General features: G+C 43.1%; 1 protein-coding gene across 2 annotated transcripts in view; it reads left to right on the top strand.

Annotated features, from left to right (window-relative positions):
- The window catches only part of LYN (LYN proto-oncogene, Src family tyrosine kinase), a 103463-nt gene that overhangs the window by 56906 nt on the left and 21590 nt on the right, over positions 1 to 24967 (top strand). For both annotated transcript variants that reach the window (XM_059673160.1, XM_059673159.1), the window contains exons 3-10: positions 510 to 555; positions 1399 to 1504; positions 2974 to 3072; positions 3189 to 3292; positions 4081 to 4230; positions 5299 to 5451; positions 16893 to 17075; positions 18384 to 18460. In XM_059673160.1, the coding sequence (XP_059529143.1) occupies positions 510 to 555; positions 1399 to 1504; positions 2974 to 3072; positions 3189 to 3292; positions 4081 to 4230; positions 5299 to 5451; positions 16893 to 17075; positions 18384 to 18460 (918 nt within the window). The remainder of the gene's footprint in view (positions 1 to 509; positions 556 to 1398; positions 1505 to 2973; positions 3073 to 3188; positions 3293 to 4080; positions 4231 to 5298; positions 5452 to 16892; positions 17076 to 18383; positions 18461 to 24967) is intronic.

Here is a 24967-nt window from a genome sequence, read left to right as displayed (position 1 = left end):
TTCCGTCTTTGCTCTGCTGTCCCTGGTGCCTGGTTTCCGGCTGCTGAGACTCCAGCCTTCACCCCCAGAGCAAGGCTAAAGGGAATCAGGCCCCGAGGCCGACACAGTCATTTTGTTTACGGATACACTGCCTCCCTCCATCTGTGTGGAATGCTAGAGAATTTGGAAGCATAGTCATTGAGCTGGGCAAATTGCCTCCCAAATAATATTAGGGTTCTGTTACCAAATAACAGAGAGAAGGATGATCGGCTAAGCCTCCAGCAGCCCCTGCCCAGAGCCCTGCTCATTTCCTGCCACCACAGGCAAACCCCTGTTTTTAGAAGGAAGAGCTGTACAGAGCGGGACAGAGCTCTGCGGAAATTTTTTTCTGTACTCTTCTCTCCAGCTTCATGGATTAGCAACTCTAAACCTCATTGGCTACTGTTAGAAAAACAACACAACATACAACGTGAATGTGAATGAGAAAAGCTAAACATAAAAATTCTTTTCTAACCAATATTCTCTCCTAGGTTCCAGAATCTCAGCTTTTGCCAGGACAGAGGTTTCAGACTAAAGGTACGTTTTCATAGCAACAAGGTGGTTTCTTTCCTTGCTGTTAGAGACTCTTGGAAACCATTTCCCAGGCTATTACTTTATTTTTTTATTGTGAAAAAATACACATAACATAAAATCGATCGTTTTAACCATTTTTAAGTGTACCGGACAGTAGAATTAAGTGCATTCACATTGCTGTGCAGCCATCACCACCATCCATTTCCAGAACTTTTTCATCTTTTCAAACTGAAACCCTACCCATTAAACACGAACTCCATTGCTCTTCCTCCCAGCCCCTGGCTCCCACCATTCTACTTCCTGTCTCTGTGAGTTTGATACTCTAAGAATCTCATATAAGTGGAATCAGAGTATTGGTCCTTTTGTTACTGGCTTGTTTCACTTAGCATCATGTCCTGCAGGCTTGCTCCTGCTGTGGCCGGTGTCAAGATTTCCTCCCTTTTGTAAGGCTGAATAATATGCTGTTGTATGTGTAGATCACGGTTTATTTATCCATTCATTGGTCACTGGACAGTGGATTGTTTCCTCCTTTTAGCTATTATGAACAATGCTGCTATGAACAGCATTATGATGCATCATTTCTTAACTATAGAGTTGGAGTGAATCAGAGGTGTAGGTCTGCGTGATCAGAAATAACGAACATTGCACGCAGTGTGTACAGCAGTGCGTACAGCTATTTACTGCAGACCATGTAGACCCTCGGCCCTGCCAGGAAGGAAGCACATGCCCCTGTCCAGCTCCCCTCTTGTCAGCACATCAGCCATCCTTTGTGCCCGATGAGGATTTGTCCAAACGTTTTCTGCTGATGGTTTTCTAAAGGACTTCATTTGTGTTCTTTCTTGTTAGATCCAGAGGAGCAGGGAGACATCGTGGTAGCCCTGTACCCCTATGATGGCATCCACCCAGACGACTTGTCTTTCAGGAAAGGGGAGAAGATGAAAGTCTTGGAGGAGTAAGTATACCCAGGCACACTGCACCTGCCGCCCCTCAACCAGGCCACGGAGTCCTACACACTGGCCCCTCGTTCTGCTTCCAGCAGCACGGCAAGAGCCAGACCCCCTCCTTGGGCTGAGGCCTCCCAGCCTCCTTGCTGCGGTAGGGCTGGGAGTGGAAGGCGTGGGACCTAAGGAATGGGCCTCTGGAGTTCGCCTGTGAGCCCTCCCCAGGAGAACTCCCGTTGAAGACAGACACTGATTTCTTTCTTATCTATCTCTGCCACCTTAAGAAGTGTGGGCATGTGTAGAATGTGTGTTATTCGATGACATTTTTATTTAGTTATAGTACTCGCATTCAGAATGGGTTTATGGGTCCAACTGGTTTCGATATATAAGCACACTATGCTAAAGCAGTGGCCAACTCAATGAAGCCCTTACTCAGCATGTGGCATTTCCGTGAAGACACTTGGACATCATTGTTTGCTTAGCCCCATCCATGCTGACTCACAGACCTGTGACCCTAGTCAGACCACAGGGGTAGGGGTTCAGAGCAAAACTGAGAATAAGGAACTCCCAGGATCTCAGTTCTAACTTGCTTTTCCTTCTACTCTGCATACATTGTCGCCTTCGCCTGCCAACCAAGGGTAGAGGAGAGAAACCCTTTATTAACTATAAGGTGTTAAGTCGTTGAGCGCTATTATCGCTGACTGATGGAGCATGAACTTGAGCCTAATCCTGACCCTGGCATTTATTGCTGTATGATCTTCACAGGTCACTTCAACTCTATACCTCAGTTTCTCCCTTTGTAAAATGGGCCTCACAGGGCCTCTGCCATGGCTGATGTGAGGATGACGTGTGTGTATGTTCATACGGATAAATACAGTCTAAGCATATCGATTAGTGTCCATTGTCATCCTCCGTGTCTTGCTGATGAGGATCCATCTGCGTGTGGGAATTTGAAGGCTCATAGGGACCCACCCAATTTTCCCTCCTTCATTGCCCCAGCCTCCTCCCCAGCTCCATGCTGAGGGCAAGAGCAAGTGATGAGGTCTGCCTGCTTGAAATGATTGTATGGTTTTCTATGGCCTCTCTCTGTGGAAACTAGATGTTTGGACAAAGGAGTCTCTAACATAGGAACTACGGTTCATTGTTCCCTTGACTCCCATTTCTATTTGGAGCCTAAAGCGTTTCTTGGATATCCATTGGGATTACAAGCATTTTGCTTCTGTGGGATGGGACCATTTTCACCAAGTCTTGTTTGAGCATTGCTGAGCACAGTGACCCACACCTTGGTGGTGAGGCTGTTTTCCTTTGCTTCAGTCTCTACACATATTTTTATTTCAGCAAAAGGAGTGGATTTTCCCACTGGATTCCCAGGTTCCAAGAATCTTCCCACCCTCCCTCACCCACCAAATCACCTTGAGACCATGGCTATGCTAGTTCTTGAGTAATTGGACACACTTTCCGACGTGTGTTTCTATTCCAGGCACGGAGAATGGTGGAAAGCTAAGTCCCTTTCCACAAAGAGAGAAGGCTTCATCCCCAGCAACTACGTAGCCAAAGTCAACACCTTGGAAACAGAAGAGTGAGTCTTTGCCTGTTGTCATCTTTGAGGGTTTTGTTTGCCACGTTGGATTTCTCGTTCATTCTTTTTCTTTACTTCCCTGGAGCATAACATGAACTGTGACCATGTCTTCTCAGGTGGTTTTTCAAGGATATAACCAGGAAAGACGCCGAAAGACAGCTTTTGGCACCAGGGAATGGCCCGGGGGCCTTTCTCATCAGAGAAAGTGAAACATTAAAGGGTAAGAAGGGGCATAAGGCTTCTTATAAACACCATTTAGGAACCAATCCTAGAAACTATTCTAGAAGCTATTTATGTCCCACTAGTGAAATTTTATAGTTTTCAAACATAACAAACTCAAACTATTTGTTTTGCTACTAGTTTGCTAAAGTAGCATAGGAAACTGGCATAACTATGGCCATTTCTCACCACGCTTTATGTTTGCTGGGTCTCTTACATTATTATTTAGAGTAACTCTTGGCATTTTAAGAGAAAGGAAATCAAAAGAACTTTTCAATTCAGCAAAATAATTTTAAAAACCACCATGAAGAAGGAAAATGACAAAATTCTAGCTTTATTTATCAAGTTGACTTATTTTTAAAGACGTCTACATTCATTCTGGCTGTTTGCTAGGGATCACTGTCTAATTTAAAGATTTTTTAATTATTCATTTTTAGAGAGAGAGGAAGGAAGAGGGAGAGAGGGAGAGAAACATTGTTGTGAGAGTAAAACACTGATAGGCTGCTTCCTGCATGTTCCCTACCGGGGAGTGAGCCCAAAATCCGGGCATGTGCCCTGACCAGGAATTGAACTGGCAACCTTTTGGTGCATAGAATGATGCTCAGCCAACTGAGCCACACAGGCTAGGGCTCAAGTAGACTTTTTATACGACTTTTCAAATTATGTACTATACATATTTAACTTATATTTTGCATATTTTGTGGCAAAAGGGGTACTACAGTATTGTGTAATGCAGATCTCATTTATAAAATATGCATATAATCTTTACTTGTACTTTTTCCCTCGCAGGAAGCTACTCTTTGTCTGTCAGAGATTATGACCCTCTGCACGGTGATGTCATTAAGCACTACAAAATTAGGAGTCTGGACAATGGGGGTTATTACATCTCTCCAAGAATCACTTTTCCCTGTATCAGTGACATGATTAAGCATTACCAAAGTAAGTAAAAAGTGGAGATCGGACAAGACAAATATGTTCATCATGGTAGCTATGTGGTGGCAAACACTTTTTCATATTAAAAGTTTTTATGCATGACCCTTTTCTTGATAAAATTACAGATCATGTTCTAAATTTATCAATAATTAAGCACACATTCAAAGTCAGATTTGATCCTTGGGAATAATTATTCCGGTCCTTCCTACCTAATCCCTGGTGTTTCACAATTAGTATTTCAGAATTATGAAAAGAAAATGAATACTGTTTTCCCATAGTGCATATCTTTACACCATATCTTTAACTATCTAGAAGAGGAATGCAACTTGCAGATGTGTGTGTGTGTGTGTGTGTGTGTGTAAAAGTAACACATACTCTTGGTAAAAGAACACAGAAATAGCAGCAACACCAAAAGACTTAGCAGTGGCACGTCATTGGTCCTTTGCCACCAGTGCCACTCCCCAGCCCTGGTAAGCTGAACCCATGACCAGCCTTTGGGTTCATTCCCTGTGTGATTGAAGTCGGCCGTACTGGGCAGCTGTTGTGACTGCTTATGTCTACAACCTGCTTGAAGGCAACACACACTATAGGTTTGCTTAGGTCCCAAAAGATGGAGAGAGCATGGTACCCCAGGTTTTGTGGAACCTCCCCTCCCTCTCTGCTTATTCACCCAGCATGTGTGTGGAGTGCTTGCTGTGCTCTGGCCTTGTCCTGGGGCTGGGGGTCTCCTGGTGACAGAACCAAGCCCATGCCTTTTGGCCATGACGAGCGTACATGGGCTCAGCAATTTGAAATCACATTGTATTAAGTGCGGCAATCTATTAGCCTTTGCTTATCTGTTTGTTATTTTTTTATTGTTTTAATCGAGTAACAGTATAATGAACAAAATCAAGTATGTTTAAATTGTCTTTCGTTTAAGAATATCAAAAGTGGAGATTCTTTAAAAAAAGATGCCCCATAAGCATTTTATGGCAAGTGGGAAATTCTAAGACTAATCGTCGAAACTTCCCCATAGGTACTGGCAAAATACAAAATATAATCGTTTTTTAACATTTATTTTCTCTTTCATATTAGAGCAGTCAGATGGCTTGTGCAGAAGATTGGAGAAGGTCTGTATTAGTCCCAAACCACAAAAACCCTGGGATAAAGACGCCTGGGAGATCCCGCGGGAGTCCATTAAGTTGGTGAAGAAGCTCGGTGCCGGGCAATTCGGGGAAGTCTGGATGGGTGAGTGTGTGGTTCTGCCGCCAGAAGTCACGCTGGAGGTGACGACAGGAGCAAGAAGGGCTCCAGCCAGTTTCCATCATTTTTCTCAGCCAAACACTAACCTGTGTCAGAAGCATCGCTTCTTTTGTTTTTCCCTGTCCACCTGGCACCAAGGACTGGCCTGCAAAAGTATTCCTCCTCCGTGTGCCTTAGTAATTCTCTTTCAGAATGAGTGTTTATAAGGAACAGGGCAGTGGGTGTTTATCCCGATTGTTCTGTCTGCTCTTTCATGATTCACCGCCAGAGCCTCTGGTCACACGCACATTCTAACTGCAGGACATTTGCTTCTGGGGAAGGTACTTCCATGCTAGTGGGCTTCAGGAGGCTCCACAAATTTTTTTTTATAAGAGAGAATCATTGGTGGGCTGCCTTCCGCACACCCGCCACCGGGGATCGGGCCCACAACCCAGGCACGTGCCCTGCCTGAGAATCGAACCGTGACCTCCTGGTTCATAGGTCGATGCTCAACCACTGAGCCACGCGGGCTGGCAAGGAAGCCCCACCTTTATTGCCATTTCTCACCAAGATGCTCCAAGTGCCATCATTAATGAATCATTCCTTACAGTTAAGGACAGCTTCTTATACTGGCTTTTTCCAGGGGATTCCTTTGCCCATTTGTCTTTCCTAAAGTTTTTATAGTGAATGTGAGTTTCTTTTGCGATAAGAATACCCTCTCTCTCCACCCCCTCCCCTGTTTTAAAGCATCATGTTTTCCTGGTTCTGGTTGAAAAGGCAGTTAAATCTGGAAAGGATAAGTCATACACGTCTTAGCCCATCACTCCTGTCCCAGCTTGGTGTGTGTGAAAGCAAACACGATTTCTAAAGAGCGGGCAGCTTCTGAAAGCTGTCCAAGCCCCTGACCAGCAGGAACCAGACGCGCCCAGCCTGGTTTCATTTCACTTCCTCATCCAGGCGGCTAGCAGGCAGAGGTTGTTCCTCTAAAAGTCTGGGTCCCTGCCATCCCAGCCTTGTCCACTTTCTCCTGTTGGCGCTGCTTTTAGCCGAGGTCCTTTTACATAAGGCAGAGCCTGACGCAGCATCTAATGAGTTTCGACTGCACTGTAAGTGCTTGCGAACATACAGAATCCAGGTGAATTAGAATCACACACCACACGTGCATTGGCTGGCATGTTTCAGAGCCAGTCGGCGGTGCACGCCGGGCACGCTGTCTCCCTTCCAATCAGCACGTTCGTGGGCGAGCGCACTCACTCTAGATGTGGTCTCTTCTCATTCACACGCTGCTGCTGAAGTCATAAGAGTACCTCCTCCTTTCTCTATCTGCTCTGTTCTTTTTGGGGGGGTGGGGGCACTGCAGGTTTTATATTTATTATTGTTGCGGACCCCCCACACTTTTGCACTACACTCTAAGCTGAGCCATCTGCTGCCAACTGGCACCAGTTCTCCACCTCTGAGTGTGCAGGGGGAACTTGCTGTGTTCTTTGTCATTGAGATAAAATTCATGTAACATAAAATCAGTCATTTTAAAGTGAACAATTCGGTGATGTTTACTACATTCACATTGTTGTGCAAACCACCACCTTGATCCAGCTCCAAAATGTTTTCATCACCCAAAGCAAAGACTGTATCCATTAAGCCGAATTTCCCACTTCCCCCCCGCCCCACCTTCAGGCCCCCCCTCCCCCCTCCCCGGCAACCACCATTTCACTTTCTGTGTCTGTGACTTGGACTATGCTGAGTACCTCATATAAGTAGAATTGTATCATATTTATCCCTTTGTGACTGGCTTATTTCACTTACTATTAAGGTTCATCCTTGTTAGACTATGCCTCAGAATTTCATTCTGACTTAAGGCTGAATAATATTCCATTGTATGCATTTATCACAGTTTGTTTATCTCTTTATCTGTTGATAGACATTTGGGCTGTTTCCACCTTTTGGCTCTTATGAAGAATGATGTTATGAACATTCATGTACAAATTATTGTATGGGCAAATATTTTCATTTCTCTTAGGTATGAAGGGGTGAAATTGCTGGGTCATATGGTAATTCTACATTTAGTTGTTTGAAGAACCATCAAGCTGTTATCTGCTCTTGTTTTTTTTTTAATGCCGCCTTATCTTTTCCCCCTAATATATTTCTTAATGTATTGTTTTTCAAATCCACAACATTAGGACAGGAATAGTATAATAAACATTGTATACCCTTCACCTAGATTCACTGGTTAATATTTGGATATATTTGCTTTATCTTTTTCTACATATACACGTCCATATGTTATTGTTGCTGGTGAATCACTTGAGAGTAAGTTGCAGACATGCGGATGCTTCTCCCTAAATACTTAAGCACGTGTCTCCTAAGAGCAGGGCCGTTATCGTACACAATAGAGCGATCACAAAATAGCACAAAATACCATGTGCGGGCGCACACGTACAGTGCGATTGAAACTTCGTGGCCCATGCGCAGAAGTCGGTATTTTGTGGAAGAACCACACTCAAGGGGCCAAAGAGCCGCATGTGGCTCACGAGTCGCAGTTTGCCAACCGCTGCCTTAGCCCATCTTCATATTTCATGACGTTTTGTAGAACACGGGTCCCTTGTTTTTGGAATGTCCTTCATTTGGATTTCTCTGATGCTTCCGGAGACTTGGCTCAGGTTGTGCCTTTGTGCCTGAGTAGTGCTGAGTGGTACTGTGTCCTCGGTGCACCTGGCAGGAGGCACGCATGGTCACTGGTCTCGTTATTGCTGATTTCCTTTTCATTTGAAGGAGTTCCACCAGATTTCGCCATTGTAAATGATACTTTTAGATTCCCTTTCGCAATTAATTCATGATCTGTGGGGAGATTAGGATTGTGTAAGAACTTCCCCCAAATGGTTTCATCATTACCTGCTCATTTTGAATCCTCTTCCCTCTGGGAAGCCGTAACTTCTCTTAAAAGCTGCACTTGCCTCTGTCCTCCTTCCACACTCCCCAGGCCATGTCTCCTCCAACCCCACTGGCTCCCTGCGGTAACCAGGGACCCTGCCTTCTCTTCCTGGCCTCCCCTTTCCAGCCTTATCTCTTTATTGGCAGGAAAATACATATTCATGATTACACTGAATTGTCCTCTGGGTCTCTGAGTCCACCTGAGTGTGCCAGGATTTTGAGTGGGGAGATGACAAGGTGGAGGGTGGAGAAGACAGGAGGAGAGAGAAGAGTGTCCCAGCTATACGGTGTCTGTGGGCTTATTTCTAGGGACATTTTCATCGATTATCTCCTGTACTCATCACAATTACACTGAAAGGTAAGAATGATTATGGTCATTACATAAATGAGGACACTGAGAACCAGAGAAACAACTTGCCCGAAGGCATTCAAGGCAGTGAAGGAGCCAGCCTGCTGCTCTGGTGTCCCAGAGAGCTGGACTCACTTGCTAAGCGATCTGCAAGTCCATTTGACCTCCCAAGCTTCCGTTTCCTCATTGGTAAAATGGGAAAACAATTATCACCCCTTGTTGAAAGGAAGAATGAGGTTATGTAGTTGAAGGGTTTGCTATAGCGTCTGGCTCTGAGCACTCTACTTTTAGGATTATTTTCATGTTACCGTGTTTGACTATAGTTGTTGGATGCTGTAATTCAATAGCTTTTCTCCAATTTTAATTATGAATTCAAACTATAAAGAATCCAGCTAGACCTTCCCATGGAGAATTGTTGGCAAAGGAGTTGCATATCCGTCATGAAGGGGAAAGTAGGGGGAGCTTAACTGGGGTGTTCTCGTCTGCTCTGCAGCAGCAGCCTTGCGTATGAAGTGATGGATTGGAGTTTTGTTCCAGCCTTGTGTTCAGCTGTGAAGCCTTGATAAAGGCATTGAATTGTGTGCTATTTACACCCAAGAGATAAGAGAGAGGATCTGCTGGTTATCACTTCGAGAGGAAGAGATTATGATAGTTCTGTATTTTCTTAACATTTTTTTGAGGGCTACTAACAAGTAGAATGGTAACCTCTTTACCAGCTGCATGGTGGTAGTGCCATTTGCCAGCCAACTCGTCCAGTCTAGATGAGCTGGCGTTAAGTCAGGAGCAAGGTCGCAGTGTGTGTGTGTGTGTGTGTGTGTTGGGGGGAGGGGGGGGCGGGGGGGATGCCTGAATACACCTGTTCACAGCACAGTTCTGCTGCGAGAGCTCAAGCCTGCACTGAAATGGTCACCGTGAGCTCCAGCACATTGGTCCTTTCTGGGACTGAGAAAACCTCTTTGCTTCGAATTCTAGATGCACAAAATCCTCCTGCCCATTTCCCACCTTTTTCTGTTCATGGGCTTCCACCAGGCCACGTGCTAAATATTCACCCTGACTGTATAGGACTTTTATTTAGCATGTACCTAGTTGGTGCCTGGGAGATCACTGAGGTTTCTTAGAAGAGAGGAGGGTGGGGCATTGGAAAATACGTAATTGTTTTCTCCAGAGTGGTGCTTTTCATTTAAATTGCTTGAAAGAAGATAAAAATCTTGTGAAAATTTATTTTTTGAATACATTTGTTAGTAATGTTTTCTCATGGTAAATAACACATAACATAATTCAGTGTACAGTCCAGTGCTATCGTGGACAAGCACATTGTATAGCTAATTTCCAGAAGTCTTCATCTTGCAAAAATGAGACTCCATACTCTTTAATTAACAACTCCCCTTTCCCCCTCTCCCAGCCCCGGTCAACCGCTGTTCTACTGTCTGTCTCTATAAATGTGACTACTCTTGGTACCTCAAATAAATGGACTCATAAAGTGTTTGTCTTTTGTGTATGTGTGTGACTAGCTTCTTTTGTTTAGCATAATGTCTTCCAGTTTCATCCATGTTGTAGCATATGTCAGAATTTTCCTTTTTTGGGGGGGTGAGTAATATTTCATTGTATGTATACACGGATTTTGTTTATCCATTCATCCTTCAATGGATACTTGGGTTACTTCTACCTTTTGGCAGTTGTGAATAATATGTGAGTGCACAATTATCTTTGAGAGCCTGCTTTTAATTCTTTTGTATGTATACACACACACACACATATATGATTATATATATATATATACATATATATATACATATATATATATATATATATATATATATAAATAATTGCTAGATCATTTGGCAATTCTATGTTTAAAATTTTTGAAGAATTGCCATACTGTGCTGCACCACTTTACATTCCCACCAACAGTGCACGAGTGTTTCCGTTTCTCTGCATCCTCACCAACACTTGTAGTTTTCTGGTGTTTTGTTTTTGCTTCTGTTTTATAGTAGCCATCCTAATGGGCCTGAGGTAGAGTCTCTTGTGTTTTGATTTGCATTTACTAATGATTAGTGATGTTGAACATCTTTTCATGTATTTATTGACCATTTCTTCTTTGGAGAAATGTCTATTCAAGCCCTTTGCCCATTTTTAATTGGGTTATTGGCTTGATTTGCTAATAATATTTTAAAAGAGAGAGGCAGCAGAGGTTCATCCTAAAAGGGGTTATAAAAGAACCTAGCTTGTAGGAATGGTGTAATGATTGAATGAGATGATACATGTAAGCACTTAGTCCAGTCAACAGCATTCAAAGAACCCTTATTGTTATTACATATTTAATTTAATTATAAAGAGTGGATGGCAACAATAGAACAAAGGGTATGAAATAGAGGGGAGAAATTACCTAGGATTTCCCAATTCAACACAAGTTGTTTTTTGGTTTTTTAAATCAAGCTGTTTTATTTTGAGATAGTTATAGATTCATTTGCAGTTGTAAAAAATAACAGAAAAAAATGAATCCACACAAACACTTTTACACAAATATTCATAGTAAGTAACATTATTCAGTAATAGCTGAAGAGTGTAAATAATCCAAATATCTATCAGTTGATGAACTGATAAACAAAATGTAGCATGGCCATACAATAGAATATCATTTGGCAATAAAATATTGACACATGCTACAGTGTGGATGAACCTGAAAATACTATGTTAAATGGAAGAAACTAGACACAAAGGACCACATATTTTATGATTCCATTTATTGAAATGTCCAGGGTAGGCAAATCTATAGAGACAAAGTAGATGAGTGGTTGCCTCAGGTCGGGGGAGGGGAGGATGGGGGAGTGACTGTTAATGGGTATGGGTTTCTTTTGGGGGTGATGAAAACCTTCTAATAGTTGATTGTGGTCTTGGTTCCACAATTCTGAATATACAAAAACCAATGAATTATATACTTTAAATGGGTAAATGGTATGGTATATGAATTGTATTTCAAAAAAACGATCATATATAAAAGAAATAATACAAAGAGATCCCATGTAACCTTCATCCAGTTTCTCCCAGTAGTAACATCTTTCAAAACTATAGTACAAAATCACTGCCAGGATATTGACATTGATAGTTGTTTGCTTATTAATCATGCTTTTTTTTTTCTTTTAGTCTTGTACTAAAGAAAGAAAAGAAAAGAGAAAGGGTGGAAAGAAGGGAGGGAGGAAGGGAAGGAGGGAGGAAAAGGAAGAGAAAGAAAGAAGACAAAAAGAAAAACTAGAAAAATTTGAACTGGAATCTTTTGTGGATATGGTTCTGTGAATTTGGCTGTTGTTAGGAATCTCCTTAGCTACTGAAAGAACATCACTATGTTGGATGCATTTAGCAAAGAAATACTGGGAATAAAACCAAAAGAATGGCGATTGGTGATATTCTGTTATAAAGCAGAGGTTACAGGATGCCCCCCTCCCAGGTGTGTTTGTGAGTCTCACTCTGTCCAAGGGCTGGTATAATAGCAGGGTCTGTGCAATTTCGAGCTGCCAGAATTTACTTTGTATTTCTCAAGGGATAGCAGGCTAGGTTTTTTCACTGACAGAAAAAGAACAGATTAAATTTTATATCACTGTTAACCAAGTGAGTTGATCCTTTTGTGAAGCACGACGAATGGTTCATAAAACACCAGTTACATGTTATGGTCTGAATATTTTTGGACTGAAATACAGTGAACAAATACTAGGAAGTGACCTGTTTTGGGGGAGGCAGGGGAGGGAGGAGGGGTTGGGGACAGACGAAGGAGGAGGTTCTGCCTCAAGCTGTTTCCTCTTGTTGGTGTGATCTTCTTGACATCTGGCCTGGTGACGTTTTCCTCTGTGGATTGTTGGATTCTGAGGGAACTGACTGATCCGTGAAGCTAAGGGTGATGTTTCCTGTTACCACTTGGTCTATGATAAAAGACTTTGGGAGAAAGCAAACTTATTTTGACTTGAACTTTGCTTGATAAACCTTCATTTGAGCCAACTGCATTGAAATTAATCACCAGCCAACTTCCAAAATCAACTACATGCATCTTTTAAATAAAAACAAAAACCCACCCTCCGTAAGTGCTGTTTAGCACGTTAGTCACACTTACACGGTGTGAACTCTCTCAGGTTGTCACACCAGTGTTCGTGAACGGTGGTCAAGTGCCACGCCACAAGCAAATGTTTACTGCCTTCAAAGACTTTTTAAATCATTTTTCATCTGCAGTGTCAACCCCAGCCTCCATGACGAGGTGAACTGAACCTGCTTATTCCTGAGAATGTCTTGGTAAAGTACAATTTGACCCTTAGTGGTGAATAATAATCAGGATGAAAATCTGCCCCATTGTTTCAATGTCACAGCTCTGACCTGACATTAAGTGGGAGCGGCTGCCGTTCTTGGGCTGTGGACACAGCTGTTTTATTCACTGTTCACGTCGAGCTCCTTATCAGCACTTTAAATATCTTCAGCAGCTGCAGTGTTTCCTGAAAACTTTCCCCTCTCCCGTTGGAAAGCATTTTTTCTTCCTTCTTCCCCCATAATTTTATGTTACGTAAAAGTCTCAATGAGTCCCATGGCTTCTGTGATGACTGGAGGAGAATAATTGTTTCTTTCACTTTTATTGCTGGGTAGTATAACAGGCAGACAGAAAAGTGCAGGCAACACAAATATTCAGTCTCACAAAGAAATCCAAAATGAAAAGCAGTGTGGTGACCACTGAGGTCACACAACGGAAACTTGCCAGCACCCAGAAGTCCTCCCTCATCCCTTTCCAGCCACCACCACACCTGGGCCCCAGAGGCAGCAGCTCTTCTGACCTTTGTGAGAATGTCCTGGCTTTTCTTCAGAGGTCTGCTACTTTTGTATGTGGGGGTATGCATCCCCAAGCAGTAGAATTTAGCTCTGGCTGTTTTTGAATTTTATGTGGATAAATGAATTACACCAGTGTAGTCTTTTATTATGTCTTGCCTCTTTTATTCAACATTCTGTTTGTGAGTTTCATTCATGTTTTTGGGTGTAGCTATAGTACATTCATTGTGTTGTATTTATATTCAAGATGCACAATGGTGTATTCTTTGATCTCACTGCGTATTGATGGAATGGAGTTGTTCTCAGGTTTTGGCTACTGTGAACAATGCTGCTGTGAACGTTTTTGTGCTGCTGCACGGGTACATGAGTTTTTCTAAAGTGACCAGGAGCCCTAGCTGGTTTGGCTCAGTGGATAGAACATCGGCCTGCGAACTGAAAGGTCCCAGGTTCGATTCCGGTGTCAAGGGCACATGCTCAGGTTGTGAACTCGATCGCCAGTGGGGAGCTTGCAGGAGGCAGCAATCAATGATTCTCTCTCATCATTGATGTTTCTATTTCTTTCTCCCTCTTCCTTCCTCTCTGAAATCAATAAAAATATATTTAAAAAATAAAAATAAAGTGACCAGGAGTGGATTTGCTGGATCACAGGAGTCTGAATCTTCAAGTCTGTAAAATACCGCCAACCTCATCTCCCAAGCACTTGTCCCAGTTTAGACTTTCACCAGCAAATTACACGAGCCCCAGGTTGGCACTGCCCGGTGTGGTGGATGAGTTTGCTCAAGATAATTGCACTTAAAAAGAGGCTGTCCTGGCAGCACTCTTCCTGGGCTTCTTGGGGATGTTGTCAAAGACAGACATTTTACAACTGAATTTCAGAGATGCTCAAGAAAAGTACAGATAAGGGCCTAGGGGAGCTGCCCCAGTTTCCCCACCAAGGGACATGTGCTCACCAGAACTCAAGTTTTTTGTCAAGGTGGGTGGTGGTTTCTCCCTAAGGCTCTCTTTGCATTTCTATGATTACTAATAAGATCTTCCTTTCACGGGTTTATTAGTCATTTGGATTTTTTTCTTCTAGAAATGCTCATGTAAGCCTTCGCCTATTTTTTCCATTTTCCTTTCTGACCTGTAGGAAGGCTAGCCCTTTGTCAGTGACATGTATCAAAGAGAGGGTATTTTCTTGCCATGCTTTGCCAGATATACATTCATGTAACTGAGGACCTACTTATAACTTTTAAACAAATTTATAATGGAATCTTCTTGATCCATATATAATATTACAGGACTTTTGTTGGTGGAATTTACTTTAAATTTGATCTTAAGAGACCTAGGAAAAGTCCCGCTGTCATTGGAAAAGGGACCGGCTCAGAGGGTGTCTGCCTCGACCCGCCAGTAACATATGGATCATTGACTTGGTGCAGGAAAGATTTCCTAACGTGAGTCTAGGTGATTAGAACATTTATAAAAGTTGGGGACAGTGAAACAAGGCAGAGCTTAGGATAGAAGAAGCAACAGGAGAGGGCCTAGGTGGGGCCTTGCTTCTCTAAAAACGTTATAGGAAAGAAATGAGCCTGGACAGGGCTCACTGAGAAGTCAGAGAAAGGGGGGCCTTGCAGGCAGATTCAGGGGGTTAGCCCGGGTCTAGCTGCCACTGCCCATTGCTCCACTGGTTGCAAGTCTCCTGGGATTAGAGTTTAGGAGATACGTGCTTGCTGGAGAAGAAGAGGGGGGAGGGAAATGCATGGGCATATTCCTGGGAGGGAGAGCTCACTCTGGGTCCTTCATTTTTTGAGGATTTTTTTTAAAGGCTGGGAGTTTAGGGGAGGTCTTAGGGGAGCTCTCTATAGAATATTCATCAGCTTCTCCAGGTGCGCCCTTTCAGGCTCTGGTCTCCATAGATTGGTCAGTGTCAGGGCAGGGGGTCATTAGTCATTGCAGTTGGTCCTGATGTCGCCCACCTGGTTTTGCTGCTTTTCTGGGCCTGGAACTGAAATACAACTGAGGCCTAGATGTTATCTCTAGGGACGTGACCTTCTATATCTGACTGTAAATTGCTAGGCCAGTTTGTTCAGCTATTTGCCTCAGTTTCCCCATTCCATTTGCCAAGGAATTGTCCTAGCTTCTTACAATTGGAAAATCCATTTGTATTTTCATGATTCTATTATTCTGTGTAGGTTGTGGCTTTTGAAAATGACATAGGACAGTATTTTGTCAGCTTCCTATTACAGTCTTTTCTATATGTTCTTATTTTATTTTATATACTGCATTCTTCATTTTTCTGTACAAGCTACTAAGTACAAATCGAAGTGGAATATAAAAGGAAGTTTTAACAGAGAAATCTGTGTTAAAGACCAGAAGAAAAATTATTAATTAGGGTTGACAGCTGTAAAGTAATACTTTCTCTTACCCATTTGAAGATGTGGAAATAGAAACATAACATCTTTTTAAAATAATTTATTTTGTAAAAAAGAAAAAAGTAATAATGCACATGGCCCTAGCCGGTTTGGCTCAGTGGATAGAGTGTTGGCCCTTGGACTGAAGGTCTCAGGTTCAATTCTGGTAGAGGGCATGTACCTTGGTTGCAGGCTCAAACCACGGGGCACATTCAGAAGGCAACCAATCAATGTGTCTCTCTCACATGGATGTTTATCTCCCTGTCTCTCCCTCTCCCTTCCACTCTCTCTAAAAATCAATGGAAAAATATCCTTGGGTGAGGATTAACAGCAACAACAACAAAAAGTACATGAAAAAGTATTCTGTGGTCAAGAAAGTGTGGGGAATGCTGGGTTAGCCAAGTCAGATGGGTTTCTTCACTGAAGAGCACTGCATCTCCCAGACATTCAACCCAGAGCCCTTTGTTCATGGAGAGTCACCCGAGTCCAGTTCTTTTTGAAAACTTTGGGGAAAGCTATTTGACTGTAGTTTATTGTACTTTAAAATTAATATATATAAATAATTTTTTTACTGCAAAGCTTGTTTTCTGATTATAAAAGTAAGACATATTTACCATAGAATATTTGTTAAATAAAGGTAGGGTGAACAAAATTAAAACCACCCATAAGCGCACCATTGGAGATAGCCAGTATTTGGTGTATTTTCTTCTAGACTGTTGTCTGTGTGAGAGTGTGTGTCTGTGTGAGTGTGTGTGTGAGTGAGTGTGTGTGTGTATGTGTTTAAATCTTGGATATCTTTATTAATTCAAGGGAAATCTTAGTCCCCATGATCAAGTATGTATAGAAGTGTTTCTTTTTTTAACTATTGCTTTATAAAAACCTTTTGACTGTGGAATAACTTAGGTAATTTTGTAAAGATGGTACAGACTAATTCCCATCTAATTTCTGTTTGGTAAAGCATGCCCCTTCTTCCTTCCTAGGTTACTATCACAATAGCACCAAAGTGGCTGTGAAAACGCTGAAGCCAGGCACGATGTCTGTGCAAGCTTTCCTGGAAGAAGCCAACCTCATGAAGACCCTCCAGCACGACAAGCTGGTGAGGCTCTACGCCGTGGTCACCAAGGAGGAGCCCATCTACATCATCACGGAGTACATGGCCAAGGGTGAGGCGCCCAAAGCCCAGTGCTGTTAAATCACCTAACCCTCGCCCGGCCGGAAATACAGTCTTCCTGTGCTCCCTGCATTCGTCTCCATATTTATATTAGCGCCAAGAACAGTACCCAATACCTACTAGCTCCCAATGAATATTTACCAGATAAACACATATTTTAAATAAGAGTATTTGTATTTTTATATGTTTAAAATATGAGTCCTCAAACTCCGAAAAATAGTTTGTTTTCCTCTGTAGCATTATGTAAATGTTCAGGGTGCCACTTTAAAATGTGAACATTTAAAACTTGCCGGGATTGAACTCCCACATAATCATGGACACACTAAGGAGAGGCGCAAGCGGTTCTTTTCCCCCGTGGCTCTCACTGTCAGATAAAAGAGGTTGAATCACCACCCTTCTTCCTGCAACTCAGTATAGATACTAATAAACTGCCAAATGGTTCTTTAAAATTCAAAAGAAATGAAGGGAGAAAAGTGTCCACCATGACCCTTTCTTACCTAGAGCACATGTACATTTCAAATCAGGTGAAAGGTAACAGGTTAGAGGGGACTGGGTTCGACCAACCTCAGAAAAGCAATAATCCAGAATTAACCATCAACTCATGAAAAATGATTATAATGTGCTATCAGAGATGACTAGGTTAGAAAGATGCATATTATATTTTCTTAATTTATATTAAAACTTCAGAATATTAGTCACTCAGAGTCCTTCCAAGAAAAGCCATTCTTTTAAAAACAACAACCAAAGACCTTGCCCCTATGGCTTAGGTTGCTATAGCCCAGAAACCAGTCTCAGGATTATAAACTTTGTAGGAGTTCAGTAAATACTATTTGAGTTCATCAGTTTATAGTCTTATTAATCATAAATGTAAATATGTGTTTCTCCAGATAATAACGCCTAACCTTTAGGGAACACTTACTATGTAACACGGTTCTCAGTGCCTTCCCTGGGTGATCTCACTCAACCTTTTCAGCAGTCTCGGGGCTAAGTAGATGGCTTCGTGTTGTGGATGAGGCAGCAGAACATTTACTGAGCACTCATCACCTGCCAAGCGCCATGGCACTTGCTTCAACCCACCCTCAGAAGGACTCTGATATAGCCACTAGGACATGCCCACTTCACAGGGGCCTAGACCAGATAAGTAGCTTGCCCAAGGCTGCCCTCAGGTTGGCACTTTAAGTTCTAGGGGGAAAGGCATTTTGTGGGGTTCCCCCTGTAGTAATGATCATTTGAATTATATTTGTTTGGAGTTTCTTTTGTGTTTTAACTACATTAACTTTCTTTCTTCCTCTATCAACAGGCAGCTTGCTGGATTTCCTGAAGAGTGATGAAGGGGGCAAAGTGCAGCTTCCAAAGCTCATTGACTTTTCTGCTCAGGTGAAGTATGAAGCACCAGCATGTGTGTGAATTTGCAAAGTCCTCCCCTGTGTCAGATTCACGATGAAATTGTTTCAGGAGAAGGCATTTCCGTTGAATGTGTCCCAGCAGTGGTTATGCGTACACATCCTTAGAGACAATACTGGGTGTTTTACACAGAATGTGTGTGTATGTGTCATTTTGACTTTGGATGTCATCTTCGTTAATACAAATCAGTCTCTTTATACTTATATTTATTTCTGCACAAATGATAGAAACAATGCAGCTGAATTGACCACTATGGGCTGCATTTTGGGGAAGCAATTCCATGCAGTGTAAGTGCAGCACCTTCCAAGCGATGCACATGTGGTATCTAAGTTACTCATCTGATGTACTGTTACCTTTAAGTCCTAAGTGTTCTTGAAAACAGAGGGACAGTATTCCTTTCCTGTTCAGTTCTTCTTGTTGGATCTGCCTTTAGGATTCTGAGAAATATTTATTTATAATATTTCCAGAACTAGCCTAGTTTATGTTGAAATCACATGTTTCCTGAAGTGTACTTAAGAACAGAGGGAGGTTACCCAGAAACCCAGCAATGCCCCCGGTATACCAAGGAAGTGCACATTTGAATGATGCCAGCTACTGACTTTAAATGGTTTCATTGTGTTGGATAGTCATGTTCAGTAATTTGCTTGTTTCTCAGTATTGGCCACATGTGGTTCATGCAGGGAAGGCCATGTACCATAACACTCAAAGTACCACAGAGATTTCTAGAAGTTGTAGGAAAAGGGAGTCTCTATGATCTTCATTTCTTACTCCCATTTCTTCCCCCAGACCTTTTTTTAGTTGGGAAATAGACGGGGCCTTCTTGTGAGATGAGATCAAAGGAATGAATGAGTACATTTAAGTAAGATAGGAAGAGTGTGTGGCAGAGCTGGAGTCCACATCTGAAGACTGGAGTTTGTGTCCTGAGTCTGCCACTCAATAGCCATGCCATTTTCAGGAAGTGCTTTCTCTCTTTCGGTTAGTTTATTCATCGATCAAATGGGAATGGGAATGCTCACTTTAAGGAGATGTTGTTGAGGGTCAAATCAAATGAGCTGGATAGACCCAGAGACAGAAGCATGAACAGACTCAGAGGGAAGGCAGGGGAGGATGGGTGAGAAGAGGTCAACCAATGAACTTGTATGCATATATGCATAACCCGTGGACTCAGACAATGGGGTGATGAGGGCCTGGGGGTGGGGGAGATGGGAGAGGGCTGGAAGAGTTTGATGGGAGAAAAAGGAGGACCTATTTAATACTTTCAATAATAAAAAATTTTTAAAAATCAAATAAGCTGGCATTGACACAGCACTTCAGAGCCTGTTGGTGGAAGCTGAGGACACCGTGGGGTGACAATCCCCACCCTGGGAGTGACAGTAAAGGTGTCTGATGAAGTCATTTTGCTCAGCCTTCATCTCACTGACCAGAACTTGAGGAGTTTAGTGGGTTCTTTATCTGAGTAAGAGATCCAAATATCATCTGGAACTTCAATTTCTAATATGAAAAGAAGCAAAATTGCTGTGGTAGAACTGGAGGAAGGAGAGGATCCAGCAGCCTTGACTTCTTAATCCTCTCTAACTCTCTAAGCTGGCCCTCAGGGGTTCTAGGAGACTCCAACGGTCTCAGGACCACGGTTTGAAAACCATTGCTCTGCAGTAACAGGAGAAATGACTGGGATGGGTGCAGCTCTAGATCCTATGTAGATAGGGAGCCAGGAAATGGAGAAAGCAGAAGTCTGATAAACTCGTGTCACATTTGACCCAGCTAAATGAGGCCCTCTACCCGGGGTGGTGACTTGGGCATCCCCTACTGGATGACAGAGTTGAGGAGTGTAGTAAAGGTTTACACACCTGCTCCTCAGAAAGGGAAAGGGGCTGAGAAAGGATGTAGAAACCTAGGACATGTGTCCTGAGGGCCTGGTGGTTATAGCCGTTCCAGTGTGCCCAAGGGTCTGATCTGTGCCTACAGTTCTGTAGGGTAGAAATCATGCAAATTGGGGTGTGTACTAGACCCAGAGATGGACTTTAGTTTGTCACATTGGTATTTTGTGTTTGATTTTGCATAGCCTTTCTCAAAACACATCTTGATATAGTCAGAGTTTTAGGTCAAGGCCTCTGTATCTGTTCTTTAACTTTATAAATTACTAGTGTTGTTACAAAGGGTACCTTTTTCTAACTTAGAAAATATTTACAGGGAAGGTTGTTTTCTAAGCCTTTGTAGCTTGCAAAGTAAATTACCACAAAGACTGACATGGACCGTGACTTTCAAATTGCAGATTTCAGGGGGGGCCAAGGAGCCATCAAGGCTACTACCAATGGTCTCCATGTACGCCAGTGTATGGAGTCCAGCTCATGCTGGATGAACTCCTGTTTATCTGCCTCAGGGTTTCCTCGCAGGGATGACTGGGTAGAACTGGTGCAATGTCTAGTTTAAGTGCATGGAGTGTTAGGTGTCATTAGGAAAGTCCGTAGTTAGCAGCACCCACGAAGTCTCTAAGTAGGTGTGTTCAGCACTAAATGCATTTCCTTTACAAGCAAATACCATCTCCTTTTGAGTTCATCTTTGTTCCTGGTGCAAACCTCACCCAGTCTTTCCCTTAAGGTGGGGCTCATGGGACCACCTGTTGCCTCACCCTTAATCATCATCTGCTTTATTAGCTTGTGGCTTTTCTTATTGGAATATAGATAACATGAGCAGGGGCCCTGGACCTCAGTCTGAAAGCACATACCTTACACATCCGATTTCTGTTAACCACACCCAGTGACCGGTCCCGCTGTGACACATATGGGCAATTCCCTTTATGACTGGTACAACCCAACACCCCTCCTCCTTTCTGAAAGGATCTCTCTATACAAAGAATGTCATCTCTGAGTTGTTTCTCCTTTTCCTCTCCATCATCTACCACTGGCTAACGTTGTCACTTTTTCATAGTGAATAACATGCGAATAATAAATATTAATAAAGCTCGCCCAAGGTGATAAGATGACACCTGGTGCCCAGGTACTGGAAAATACAGCCTTTCCTATACCTTTTCTCCACTGTACTGTTTAGAGTGGAAATAGGGTAAAGCAGAAGTATTCTATAAATTCATTTGGTATTTGAGCTCTAAACAATTAGTAGGCTCTATAACATGTTTATACTTTTCTTCCGTTAGCATTGTCAATCTCATCAAAGAGTTGGGACATTGAGTGTTCACAAAGGGTATAGTTCAATTCATCAGTTTTTCACAATGGGAGATGGAGAGTAGAAACAAACCAATTTACTTAATCCCAGCGCCAGGGCCAGAAGAATAAGGGAGCAAGGGTAAGAGGCAGCATTGGGACTTTTCCCACAGTCTCGCATCTGGCCTCTTCTTCCCTGTACCCATGCCCTACTTCCCCATGCTCTACTTTCCCCTTACCGTCCCCCATATGGCAATCAAGACAGGAAGTGGGGTCAGTGCACATGGTCGCCTTTCAGTTCATGTGAGAACTGATTTCATCACTTCCTGTCTCGGGCTATGTTCTGAAAGGCTCTGCTGAGCCCAGCTGTAATCCAGACTCTTCAACTCATCAGCCCACTCACCTTCCTCTCCATTGAATGGAGATTAGGAAATCCCAGCTACAGCAGCTTTGCCCATTGCTTCTCATTCTTGTATGAAATGAAGCCAGGTTGAGCTTTTTGTGCTGAAATAGGAAAGTTACCCCTTTGCAAAGGAACTCTGATACTTTCAGAGCAGAGAATCTTTGCATAATTCTCTTCCAGTTTTTGCCTCATCTAAGAGAAGAAATGAACTTGGAAAGAGAAGGGGTTGAAATCTGCAGGAATTTCCTTCAGCAGAAGCTGAAACAAAATCGAAGACTTATAAAACTGAGAGAAAAGAGAAATGGGAAATTCACAGTTGCAATATGGTCAGATAAGACTTTAGAGTTCAGGCCAAGTGAATCAAAGCATTTCTTGCTCTTTGGTGGCAACCTCCCTGAAGTGCAAAAATTACCAAAAATGAAATGGACAATTACATATGAGTAAAACTACAATAAAAACTGAAACACCAAAGTTGCTGTTACAATCATGGAAACAGGTAACATTTCTTTAACTCCTTCTAGTTGATGAAACACTTCACTTCCGACATCTCATTTGAGCCCACAAGCTTGAAAGCATTTATATTGTTACTTAATACACATTACAAAGGAGGAGGTGAGCTTGCACTTGTCCAAAGTTATAGAACTGGTAGGAGGAGTTGCTGGACTTGATCCTGGGTCTTCTGACTTTAGGTAACTGGTTCTCTCCTCTGTGCCCCACAGTCATTCCCTGATCAGAGTTGTTCCTACGATCATTTTGCATCTGAAACTATGCTGACATGTGCTTTCCCCCTTTATGTATTTTGCTTATCAGAATCAAGGGTATCTTCAGCTTTTTCCCCCAGAAAAAGTCTCCATTGCCAAGACATATCACATAGTGATTGTGCTCAAGATCCATATTGTCCCCCAGTGTTACATTTAAAGCCACATTTAAGTTGGAAATTGGTAAAAGGAGGAAGATAGGGAAACCTCAATCTATCTCTGTGTGATTCTCAACCTTTTTGAGTAGGAAGGCCTTTGACTTTGACATAGAGTACTCCTTCATTATAGTATCTACTTGCCGGGGTCCAACCCCAGCAGGTCCAGGGGTCCCCAAAGGTGTGGACGGAGTCGGCGAAGAAGGAAGGACACGGAGACAGCGTTCAGTTGATCAGCAGCCTAGCCAGGATCTCTAGCCCGGATCTCCAGCCAAGTTCTGGTCTGGATCTCCAGAGAGGTTCTGCTTCGGATCTCCAGCGAGGTTCTGTAGCCATGTTCCCTCGCTAGGTTCTCCAGCCAGGTTCTGTCCAGGCTCTCCAGTCAGGTTCAGTGTCCAGGTTCCAGTCAGGTTCTCCTGCCAATCTCTGTAGTCAGGTTCAGTCCAGGATCCCTTGCCATGTTCTCCCGCTAGGCTCTGTCTCTAGACTCTGAGGCCAGTCCCTCTCCAGGATCCTCTGGCATGCTCTCTCCAGCGAAGTTCTTCTGTCTCTAGAGAACGTTCTGTGTAGGTTCTGTGCCTAGGCTCTGTCTCTCTTGGTCCTGTCTTCCAAGCCCTGTGTTCTCAGTTCTGTGTTCTAAGTTCTGAGTTCTGAGTCTTTCTGTCTTGTTACAACTGTATTTATACCAGTTGATTCAATCCTATCAATCTCTATTACAAAGGTTAGGGCGTTTCTTATCTCCATTCCAGGGAGAAAAGATTATGTAGTTTAAGCATGATTGTTCGTAGTTAAAGGGATTAATTACCCACCTGGCACTTAGTTGAGGGGTTTTATTTCCTCCCTAACTTCAGGGGAAAATCCCTACCTGGGGATTCAACCTTTCTCGGAGAGGTGACCTTGGTTAAAACACAGCGCCAAGAAGGTGAGCAAACATATTAAGAACCGTATGCCATATATGCCAGGTCCCTTGAAACAGCAAGGATGGACCGGCTCCTGGCAAATTCCCCCTTTTTTATTTTTTAAAAGCAAGCATTAAAAAGAAAAACCTCAAATGCTCTCTTATATCCATTTTAAGAGTAGGATTGGCGCTTTCCGCTATTACCTGAGTCCTGATCTATCATCCCAGGGAGAGCTTGCCAATCCTGCACTTTCCCAGGGTAGAAAGGCTGCAGTGGGGTTAAGGATAAGGCTCCTTAGGCCTACCTTCTCCCATGCCATTACATTTACCTTTCCTTCCTCAGAAAAGCATGGACATACTTCTTGTATAAAACGTTCTGTCTGACTGGGAGTAACCTTAATTCCTCTGCTAGCAAGCATATATGTTAAAAGATCAATACAGAGTCTTTTTTCTTTAGACTCAGTATGGCACATCTTCTTAATCTAAAGATCAATACAGAGTCTTCTTTCTTTGGACTCAGTATGGCACATCTTCTCAATCTAAGTTCTGTACTATCCACCTTCTTACCCTATTTATCCTCTATAGGGGGGTCTGTAGCACCCTGGTGGAGTCCTATCCGTCCCGAGTGTGGGGGTTTTCAAGGGGGGGGCTTACCTAGGGGAATCCTGTTCCAGGCATTCCCAAAGGTGTGGACGGAGTCGGCGAAGACTATCCACCCTCTTCCTATGGTGGAGTCCTATCTGTCCCGAGTGCAGGGCGCTTACCTAGGGGTCCCTGTTCGGGCGCCAGATGCCGGGGTCCAACCCCAGCAGGTCCAGGGGTCCCCAAAGGTGTGGACGGAGTCGGCGAAGAAGGAAGGACACGGAGACAGCGTTCAGTTGATCAGCAGCCTAGCCAGGATCTCTAGCCCAGATCTCCAGCCAAGTTCTGGTCTGGATCTCCAGAGAGGTTCTGCTTCGGATCTCCAGCGAGGTTCTGTAGCCATGTTCCCTCGCTAGGTTCTCCAGCCAGGTTCTGTCCAGGCTCTCCAGTCAGGTTCAGTGTCCAGGTTCCAGTCAGGTTCTCCTGCCAATCTCTGTAGTCAGGTTCAGTCCAGGATCCCTTGCCA

Source organism: Myotis daubentonii, chromosome 17 (genome assembly GCF_963259705.1).
Source record: "Myotis daubentonii chromosome 17, mMyoDau2.1, whole genome shotgun sequence".
In the NCBI taxonomy this organism is placed as follows: domain Eukaryota; kingdom Metazoa; phylum Chordata; class Mammalia; order Chiroptera; family Vespertilionidae; genus Myotis; species Myotis daubentonii.
Note: the sequence above shows the minus strand (reverse complement) of the source record. Positions and strands in the feature narration are given on the sequence as shown.